Here is an 11,508-nt window from a genome sequence, read left to right on the forward strand (position 1 = left end):
CAATTTCAACAACAATCAACTATTAAAATCAAAGGAAAAAAAAACTAACACAATTTCAAATTTTGGAAGGAGGAGAAAGTGATAGAGAAAGTTGTGGAAATGGAAGAATGAGAGAGGGAAGGAGGGAGTTGCTGGCCGGCAGTGGCTCGCCGACGGTGAGAGGGATTGATGGTTTTTTTTTGGGAAATAAAATAAAAAAAATGAAAAAGGAAAAAAAAAAATAGAAGGAAGGAAATGAGGGGGGCTTGTGGAATGGGGAAGAAAAGCAATTGGAATAGGTAAGAAAAAAAAAATGGGGGACGGCCGTGTGGGTGTAGAGGATGTCTTTGAAATGGAGGTGTGGTGAGTGTCTTGGAGGAAGATGAGGAAGTGAAGATGGAAGGACAAAATCCGAAACGGAAAAAAAATGGAGAGAAAAATGAAAGGAAAAAAATGAGAGAAGAGAGTGGGGGGAATTGTGTGTGGGTGTCGGGGCGCCAACTGTGGAAGAAGCATGGTGGGGGCGGAAGGGAAGAAATGAGAGTGGGTAGGAGAAAAAAAATAATCCAAAAAAAATAAAAAAGAAAATCATAGAATAAATGAGAGGGGGCGTGTCTCCATGACTTGGGGGGTGGGGGGATGGGGTTGGTGAGGGTAGGTGGGGAAGAAAGGAGAGAGGAGAATGGGAAGAAAATAGGAAGAGTGAAAAGAGAGAAAAAATAAGAAAAAAGAAAAAAAAGATAATAATAATAATAATAATAATAATTAAAAAATAATAATAAAATAATATATAAAATAATAAAAACTAAGAATTAAATAGTGAGTGAGTAAAAAATATCACATGTAATTGTGATTTAAAATCTAAGAACAAAATTAGGTTTAAAATCAATAAAAAAATAAAATAAAGACAAATTTTGGGGTCTACAATAGTGTTTTATTTTTAATTATTCTATATATTTATATAATTATTTCTCAAAACAACCTTAAAAAAAAACTAAAAACACACATTTTTTTTGTTTTTAATAATAAAAAATAGAAAATAGTTGTTCATTGCCAAACATATTTTCTATATTTTTTGTTTTGAAAAACAGAAAACTATTCTAAAAAATAATTCCAAATAAATACTAGTTCCCTCAATCCCAAAATTGAATTATTTGTTTAAAAAATATAGAAAAACATTTTATCTATTGAATTATGAGGTTCATGTATTATATTAATAATATTAAGAGTGTGTTTGACAATGATTCTAAGAAACGTTTCTAGTCTTTTTAACACTTGAATGATAAAAAAATTTTAAATATTAAAAATTTTAGAAATACTTCATAAAATCACTAAAACTATAATATAGCTATTGGTATTTGGGTTACATTAATATAATGATATGTTCTATAATTTTTTAGTGTTTTATTATTATTTTTTTTCCCAAAATAAATACTTGCCCAATGATGTATTTCACCATTTTATCGATTAACACGTCTGACTTTAACAACTTCTAATGTTTTTACTAATTTTCATATTCTTTTTTAATATTCATTTTTTCAAATATTTTAAATTTATGATATTCACACATTCAAACTCATTAATTAGTTAATTACAAACTTATTGTTAATAATCTATTTATTACACTGCCTTATTAAATTTCATATTTTTATTAAAAATATAAATAGGAATTCACTATTATAATTGATTTTCATTTGAAAATAATTTTATTATGAATCTATTTGTTTACCATGGCGTAAATTCACCATGTAATAAAACATATATAATTTCATTATATTTTATCCTTTTCATACAATTTTTTTTTTTACTAAATCAAATATAATAATTATTTACACGTCTTCCTACATTTTTTCTCTAATATTTTTAACATGCCCAATATGTTGTTTAATTTATTTTCCATTATCATTTTACTTATATTTATATTTACAACTACTATTATTAAAATATCATATAATATTTTTATTTTATTTTTTATTTTTTATTTTAATATTTTATAAAACATATTATTTGATAGATAAACATAAGCCATATTACTATCATTTCATATTAATTAAGTAAACTAATATCACTTTTTTTTAATGATTTAATTGTTCATTTCTATAAAATAATAATTTACAACAAATATTATTTTAAAAAAATTAACATAAATCCAATAAATTAGAAAATATATATAACAATAAATATCACGCATTACAAAATAAAAATGAAACAAATTAGAGCAAAAATATTACCTAGGAATAAAATAATATAACTTTTATTTTATTTTTAATGATTTAATCTATTTAAAATGATAATTTCCAACAAATATTTTTCAAACAAATGTTACATCAATCCAAATAAATTAAAAAACTTATATAACAATAAAAATCATGCATTACAAAATAACATGAAATAAAAATAAAATAAAAATAGTAAAACTATTACTTGTTAAGATAAGTGGCCTGAGCCTCCAAAGAAATGGAGGAGATATGTAAAGAAGATTGCCTAAAGAGAAATGAGGGATATGGAAAGAAGAAAATTGGGTTTCATATGGGGAATGACAGAAAAATAAGGATGGAGATTGAAGTGGATTTTATTTTGTGAGTGAAGATGGTAAGTAAAGAGTTTTGAAGGTAGGATGGGTGTAGTGTGTAGGATAAAGAGTGTGTTTTAAAAAAAGACACATTTATATGTTTCAAAAGAAGTGACTACTTGTAACAGTAAAATTGTGTGAAATTGTGCAGTGTTTAAGTGTTTTAGAAGAAGTGACAACACTTGAAATGGTAAAATTGTGTGAAATGTCAAACCGATTGATTGCTGCATAGGTATTGTCTAAAGTGGTGCAATGTAATAGTGTGTGAAGTAATGCAAAGCGTTGTTGGGTTAATGTGTGAAGTAGTGTTAGCCTTGTGGTACGACAACATTCTTCTAAAAAGATGTTATTGTATATTTTATTTTGAAAATTTAAATTAAAGAATAATAGTTTTAATTTTAAATTTTATTTAATAAAATTAATTTAGAAATTTAAAAAAATTATTTAATAAATTAATAATATTTTTTTTATAAACTCAATTTTCACATAAAATTGATAATAGTTTTTTTTATATCCAAAAGTGAAAGAAACAAAAAGTATTATAAATATTATTTATCTTATAAATAAAAATAATATAAAACTAAATTAGTTTCTATTTATAGTTATAATTAATTGAATTAATTTAAAGATAAAATTAGAGATAAAGACTAAAATATTTTTTAAATCAATATCTAACTTAATATAAAATAATATTTTTTTAATGTTAGATGTTAAACATAATTTATATTTTTATAAGTATTATTTTTGATAAATATCCCAATAATTATAATCATTTTTAAATATTAAATTTAATAAATAAAATTAATTAATTTTATTGTACATATCTTTATATTAATTATGTTATTGTATAAATGCTATGTGTTTTCTTATTTTTAATTAATTATACAATGCTATGGCACTTAAAAATCGTGATAAACACCAAAATATTTTTCTAATTAATATGAGATGATAAATATAATTTATAATTTTATAAATATTATATTTATAAATAATATATCAATAATAATAAACATAAAATCAATTAATTTTATAATAAAAATTATTAAAATATATTATTAGTTAAAATGAAAATCGTATTTTCAAACGACAATTTCTCCCCAATTTTTTTTCTTTATATATATGAATAGATGATTTTAGCCTCTAAATTTTTTATTATGAATAGTCTTTTCAAGAGATTATTTTTACTTTTCTCTTTCTAATTGACAAAAATTACATAGAATTGAAAATATTTTTTTCACTAGGATAGTTAGCAAACTATTTTTTTAAACTACCATACTTTTGCATAAAATTCAACAGAGAAGGACAAGAAATGGAGGTAAAGTGGATTAAGTTATGACTGACTGAGGATGCCAAAGACAATCAAAACATGAGAGAGTAGATAAATATATAAGTGAAATTAACCTTATATACTTATTTGTGTTCTAAATCTAAATAATATTTTATTTATGTAAGAAAAAAAAAGTTTTACTAAACATTAAATTTTAATCATCAAACTTTTAAATTTCATTAGATTGATTATTAAAATATAAAAAGCATCATGATAATTTTCATTAAATAGCAATTAAATATAAGAAAAATATAAATTTATAAATAAAATTTTAAAAATTATTATATATTAAATGTAGTTTAAATTATGAAAAATTATTATCAAATGTCATAAATTTTATCTCACACACACACACACACACACACACACACACACACACACACACACACACACACACACACACACACACACACACACACATATATATATATATATATGTATATTATTTTCTTCAATAAAACAATTTTAGTATGTATATTATTACTTGTTTTTATCATTTTGTTTATAATTTTTCCTAATATTTCTATGAATTTTGATTAATCTTTGTCTCACCAATATTTATTTTTTTTGAATTTTCGCCTAGCTAATATTTTCAACAAATCCAAACACTAATATTTTCATCAATTTTGAATATTTTAAACCTTGTATAAGAGTAATTTACATTTCTTTTTATATTGAAAAAATTAAGCTTGTTTTTGTTATATGGGAATAGGAATCAAAATAAGATAGGAATGAAGAGGAACCATAATATGTTGTAGAAGAGAGGAACAAAGTCCTAATGAGAGTAGGATTTGATTTCCAAAAAATAAAAAAATAAAAAATGTTTTTATTCTTATTCCTCTTCAAAAACTAATCCAAATTTTGAAAATTCTGATATTTTAGTCCTTACATGAGAATATTTTGCATATCCTTTTACACCAACAAATTAAGCATACTTTTGGTACAATGTGTATCAACCTTAGTTTTGTTGTAAATAATATTTTTGAGTTTCTCTTTTAATAAGCTCCTTGCTAAGTGTGAGTATCACCTGCTTGCTTGTCTTTTATCAAGCAACCAAGTTCATCACCTTATTGCTTGTCTTATACCAAGTAGCAACCAAGTGCATCAGCTTCTAGCTTGCTCTTTATTAAGCAATTAAGTGTATCACCTTGTTGCTTGTCCTTTGCCAAGCATAAGGTGTTAGGAATGCATGCAACCTAAGCATGAGGTGTCACATGATCAAGTGTTTTAATGCATACAACCTAAGCATAAGGTGTTGAAATGCATGCTTTAATCATGTAATACCTAACAAGATATGGTGACTCATGGATGTACTTCACTTACTCAAGCAACTATAAGACTTAAGCTATTGGGAGAGAGCCTTAGAAAACATGACATGATATAACAAATTAAGATTCATTGATAAATTTGTTGATTTATGTTTCTAGTTGCCTTTATTATCCCTTATGTGGCAATTGGTTATCAGAGAATACACACCCATATAGTTTGTATTGCATATAACTTAGGTGTATTATTAGTTCATGGATTTGGGCAATCCAGTAGATATTGTAGTGTACTATCTCCTAATTTGAGGGATGACTTGTCCTGGTCATCAAGATGTGATTTCCCATGGTGAGTGCACTCATGTGTATGGTTACAAATTGGAGAGGACCTAAGGTGAATCAAGATGTAAGACTATCAGTTGTCATGTTTGACAAAGCTACCATACTGCATGGACTCTCAACCTTGATAAGATATTAAGCTTATGTCAAAATCAACAAGAGGCTTTATAACCTATTGGTGAGACCCTAATATAGTCATATATCTTTATGGATTGAGTCACATTGATAGAGGCCGATGATAATAAGTATTTTCAATAGAGTCATCATGATATCTCATGGAATTGAAATAATGTATCCCCTTAGATGATCCAAAGGATATATGATCAAGAAGACTATGGTCATAAATTTTTCTTTAGTGAAATTTGATATTTGCTCTTTGAGAGCTGAATATGTTAGTTGATCACATAATGGTAGATCTGTAACTTAGGGATTTGAGAGGTAATCTTGATAAATTGATAACACTGCTTTGTTAAATTACAAACACTAGTTTATGGGAAGTTTGTATGTAGTGGATAGTAGGTCATGACTCAAGCTTCACTTGTTGTAATTTCATAGGATATGTCCAAAAGAGCCATTGATAAGATTTAATGCAACCTTATAATTTTACCAAAACGCCCTTATGCACCCAAGAAAACTAAGAACCCAACATTCACTCAAAAATCATGTCACAATTAACTAGGAACTCAAGTGGGAACTATTGGAACCCATAGGAAAATATTAGCTCTCTCAGAATCTAATTTTGAAGTTGACTCAATATCTTATTATAGATAATCAACTGCATTCTTGTATCTTATGCATTACATTAAGACAAATTCAAGTTCGTAACTTACTATTCACTGCATACAGACTCCTTGTGAACTAGTGTAAAAAAAAAGTGTTATTATCCCCTCAAGATTGCCTTTATAATTCTTGAGTTACAAATTCTCCTATTATGTAATCAGTTGACAAAATCTAACTCACAAAAATAGTATATCAAAATTAAGGAATTACTATAACTATAATTTTCCTAATCATGTTTTTAGGATTACCCAAATGGATACACTATCTTAAACCCATGAGATATCATGGTGCCTTTATTGAGAATATCAGTTACCATTAGCCTCCATAAATAGTGAACAATCCATATGGAATATATGACCATATTTGAGTTTGACCTATAATTTAAAGCCACTAATGACTTCAAGATAGGTTTAATATCCTCTCAAGTTTAAGAGTCTAAATAGTATAGTAGTTTGTTGAATCATGACTATCTGATAATTAATGTCATAATTCATCATAGGTCCTATCTAATGTGTAACCATACATATTAGTGCAAGTACCATGCGAAAACTATCCTAATGACCAAAACAAGTCATCCCTCCAATTAAGAGGTAGTGCCCTGTAGTCACTGATTGATTGCCCAAATCCATAAACCGGTTATGGACTTCTTATCATCTTACAAGAAACCTAAGACTTGAATCTTTTGTGCAACTCTTAATACACCCCAATCATATGCATGTGATAAGGGCATGAATACTCATCTCACCTAAGACTTGAAAATATTATGTCATGTTTTCAAGGGATTTATCATAACAAGACCACAACTCATCTCACCCCTTGGAGTATTAAAGATTATCTAAGCATGATGAAAATTAAGAAAAGAATTGGAAATGTAAATTTGCAAGTTGAAACTGGAAGACTGAAAAATAAGATTAATTGTAAAAGCTAGAAATTCATTAATATGAAAATTAAGGAAAGGTTACCAAAAAAAATAAAAAAAATAAAATTACAATCGAAAAACTAAAACTAAGTTACTCCCATTCTTACTCCTAAAAAAAGAAAAACTATCTATTTATATCTATATTATCTTCTTCTACTTATATATTCATAGTCTCCCTTTTATAGGTAAAAAGTTCTCCCCTGTATTCCAACTACTTCAATGCCTTTCCATTTGGATTTGCCTCTTGCCCACGCTGAGAATATGAATATGTGTTAGTGCAATCATCATCTGTGATGTGTTAACTTGGAATTGGTGGTTGCACCTCTATGTATATCTAAAAACTTGATTTATTTACATATTTTAAAAAATAGTGAATTACACATGCTTTTACAATTCATTTAAATGAAATATTATTAACTTTTGTATTAAAGATATTTTATTCATTTTTAACAAAAAAAATAATTTATGTCTTTATTAAATAAAAGATTATTATTTATAATTCATAATATTCACTAAAATACTATCATTTTTAATATAAGAAAAACCATGTAGATTTTTATTATCATATTATTATTCATATTTTATCAAATGGTATTTATTTTTAATTCATTTTAATTAAAAAACCATTTAACATTTTTATCTTAGAAAAGGATTTTTATTAATTTAAATTATGAATTTTTTTTTTAATATTGGTTATAATCATGGTTTCGAAGAACCATGATTTTTACCTTATCCGTTTTAAAAAAATGTGCTCCAATAGGCAATATTTATTTTATTTAAATATTTAAAATAAATATTTAAATATTGAAACTCTATTTAAACATATTTGGGATTAGTGGGAACTCTCCCTAATCCATTTCTTTGCTTTCAAAGGAGATTAATCCCATTGCTTCATTTGGAGGAAACTGTTTCCTCAAATATTGGTGGGGCCCATTCTTATATTTTGATAAAAATAAATAAATTTTCGACTTTATACTAAAAACATAATATATTTAAAAATAAATTTAAGATGTTTTCGGTTATTTTCACATAATATTTCTAACAACAATGGAAAAAAAATTAAGAATACTTTAAAAACTTTTGCAATGTACAAAACGGTACAATATCTTAATGGATAAGGTCGAAAATTATTTTTTATTACTTAAAATAATTGAGAATTATTTATGTAAGTCTTGCAATGTAAACCAAAAAGTTTTTTCAGAACATTATTCGAATTTAAGACTTGAGGGCAAAAAATTGAACTTTGACACGCCTGGAAATTAAGGAGTAGAGGGCAAACAAGGAACTTCAACTTTATCCTCACAACAAGTTACACCTCATGCATGACTTGAGGATACGAAAAAAGAATATCATTGTCATTAATAAGATATCCGAATACCCACTTCTAAGATACAGTAACCATCAGGTTGGTCATACACACGTACGGAGCAAATCAAGGACAGCACGCCGAGAAAATTAAAGACAAACAAGGGACCAAAATGTTTACGCCGCAACGACCCCCCCGTGGATCTACAACCAGCCGTTCACGACCTGCGCTGCGCCAGGTTTATCAAGAGTTGCAGCCCACTTCCGAATGGAAACAAGAAGAAGGAAGTGCTGTTCTAGTTGTTCATGTTCCTGGTTCGTATAAGTCTATTTATTATTTGTTTCATTCATCCAATTGCCACCAATAGCCTATTTAGATTGTGTATTTTACAATTTCTATATTACTTGTCCTCAATAATTAATATGTTGTCGTGTTTCCATTGTTGTTTCGTGCATAACTTCAACATATTTACATGCATCTGGGTTAAAAATTTATTTGATAGTGATTCTGAAAAGTGCTTGTAACATTGTTAATACTTAAAAGTTTTAAAAATATAATTAGAACTTAAGTTGAATTGAGTCGTGTATGTACTTGCCTGGATGAATTGGTTATAGTTAGTCATCATCCTAATGTTTTTTTCAATTCTCCTAAGCTCTGGCCAAGTATAGGTCTCAAACAATAGGTGCTGTAACTGTTGGTTGATTTGCAAGAGGAGAGATGATGAAGAGCTCTTCCAATATTGACATGCTTTTCCCCCTGTTTCCAGGTTTTACCAAGGAGCAAGTTGGGATTCAAATACAAGGCATGGACATGCTCAGGGTTCGTGGAACGCGCCCATCTCAGCCCAACACATGGATCCGTTTCGATAAGGCTTTTCCTATTCCAGAAGATTGTACTACAAGTGGTATTCAAGCCAAGTTCGGGAATGGAATTCTTTATGTTACATTCCAGAAGAAGACGAAGAATATTACGCAAGTTGGTTCCGAAGAAAAGCAGGCCAAACCAACACAACAAAGAGATGAGAAGGATTCCCAACTTCCAAGCCCTCGAGAAGTATCACCGCCCAGTGCTTCAACCAGTGGTGGTGAGGGGAAACGCGAGGAAGCTCCCAGCAAGCTAAAGTCTGAAATGGATGAGGCGAGTGACCTAAAACAAACAACTTCAACCACTCAAGGCAAGAGCCAAACAGAAGCAAAGAGTACGGAAGCTCCGACCAAGCTAAAGTCTCCAGAGGATGAAGACGCCAATCTTAGAAAAGCAAGTACTTCAAGCCTTGGAGACAATATCGGAACAGACGCAAACAATATGGAAACTCTGAGCTCCAAGAAAGCACAAAGCAATAAGGCAAAGGCCGAAAAGGGTGGAGAAGATCAACGAGTAGAAAAAAGTACAAGTGAGGGGTCCAAGAATGCTGAGAATGTTGTTGAAAAAGCCACCCCAGGCGAGGTAAGAGGCAAAACAAATCATGATGATATGGAGAAGCCTACTGCAGCGGAAAAGTCAGAGGAGGCTTTGGGAAAGGCTCTTGATCAGAAGCAAACTGAAAGCAGCGAGAAGATAAGCAAAGAATCAAAATTGACCGCTGAAAGCAGTGCACAGAATGCTTTGGGAAAGGCTGTTGATCAGAAGCAAACCGAAGGCGGTGAGAAGCTAGGCAAAGAATCAAAAGTGACGGCTGAAAATGTTATTCAGAAGAGGGTAGGAAAGGAAAAGATTGATGGACCTGCAGATAGTCTAGATCAAAAGGCTGCAACTGAGAAATACAGCAATGCCACAAAGATAGGAAGGACAACAAAAAAGGTAGTCGATGGATATAAATCTGGGAAATACAAGCAGATTGTGAAGGACTTTATAACCCCCAAGGCTGAGGAAGACAGAAAATTGTTGTTGAATATGGGTGTGGCAGCCCTGGTAATTGTGGCACTTGGCGCTTATATGACCTACACCCATTGGCCTTCTGAAAATCTCAAGAAGCAGTAAATGTTGATCTCGAAGTTGTAATGCATTTCCCTTGGATTGTCATAATGTTGTAGTGTTTGTATATTTCTATCCACTCTGTGAAGTAAATTGGCATTGAATCAATGGTTGAATATTGTTTATTTCCATTCCCATGACAAGGGAAACCATGGTTTGCTTGGAAATTAGAAAGGAATAAGATCGTATAAAAGATTTTATGGGACTCACAATGTAAAACGATTACAAATATTTAAAATATAAAGAAAAGTGTTAATATGAATATTTTGGTTTATATTATGAAAACCATAGTAACCAAATTAAAGAGTTTAAAAACTACAAAGCAATTTTTCTTTTTTTTTTGGGTTCTTTCAAAATGGTTTTTAGAAACAACCAACACTCACCTTAATTTAAGAAAATAATTGAAAAAAAAACTTTTTTTTTTTTTTTTTTTTTACTTTGAAAATAAAACTTCAAATTAAGTTTTGAAAAAACATAATACTTTAGGGGGCTTGTTTTATAAATATTTTTGAAAATAATTATTTATTTTTATGAATATAAAACAATTTTCTAACTTGGGAATCACGTTTGACAAACTTTTAATAAAAGATTGTTTTCAGACTTTATACTAAAAATATGTTATAGTTAAGAATAAATTTAAGGTGCTTCGAGTTGTTCTTATAGAGTGTTCTCAACGATAACTAAAAAGATGAAAAATATTTTAAAAACTTTCACATTCTAAATAAGCACAATATTTTCATGGAAATGTTACAAAAACTATTTTTTATATTTAAGTTCCCAAATACAATTTTATTCCTAAAACTAATTGAGAAATATTTGTGGAAACCTTGTGGAAAAGGTTTTGCAATGCTTTTTTTTTCTAAAATACAAACAAATGAACAAATTTCAACTTTTACATTTTGGAATTATTTGTAATTATTTTTCTTTTCCTCCACTTTCACTTTCTTACTATTTTTTCTTTTCAAATGTTGTGTATGTTTAAAACTATAATTGCATATTCAATCGAGAATATTTTAAAAAAAAATTAATACCCAAGAATAAGAATGTATT

At 28.3% G+C, this 11,508-nt stretch overlaps 1 protein-coding gene across 3 annotated transcripts in view; it reads left to right on the forward strand.

The window, feature by feature from the left end:
* The window catches only part of LOC104881227 (inactive protein RESTRICTED TEV MOVEMENT 2-like), a 28,621-nt gene extending 18,038 nt beyond the window's left edge, over positions 1-10,583 (forward strand). For all 3 annotated transcript variants that reach the window (XM_059742072.1, XM_059742070.1, XM_059742071.1), the window contains 2 exons: positions 8,584-8,798; positions 9,251-10,583. In XM_059742072.1, the coding sequence (XP_059598055.1) occupies positions 8,657-8,798; positions 9,251-10,464 (1,356 nt within the window). In that variant the 5' untranslated portion in view covers positions 8,584-8,656 and the 3' untranslated portion in view covers positions 10,465-10,583. The remainder of the gene's footprint in view (positions 1-8,583; positions 8,799-9,250) is intronic.
* The last annotated feature ends 925 nt before the right edge of the window (positions 10,584-11,508 follow it).

This window comes from Vitis vinifera, chromosome 13 (assembly GCF_030704535.1).
Source record: "Vitis vinifera cultivar Pinot Noir 40024 chromosome 13, ASM3070453v1".
NCBI classification, from domain to species: domain Eukaryota; kingdom Viridiplantae; phylum Streptophyta; class Magnoliopsida; order Vitales; family Vitaceae; genus Vitis; species Vitis vinifera.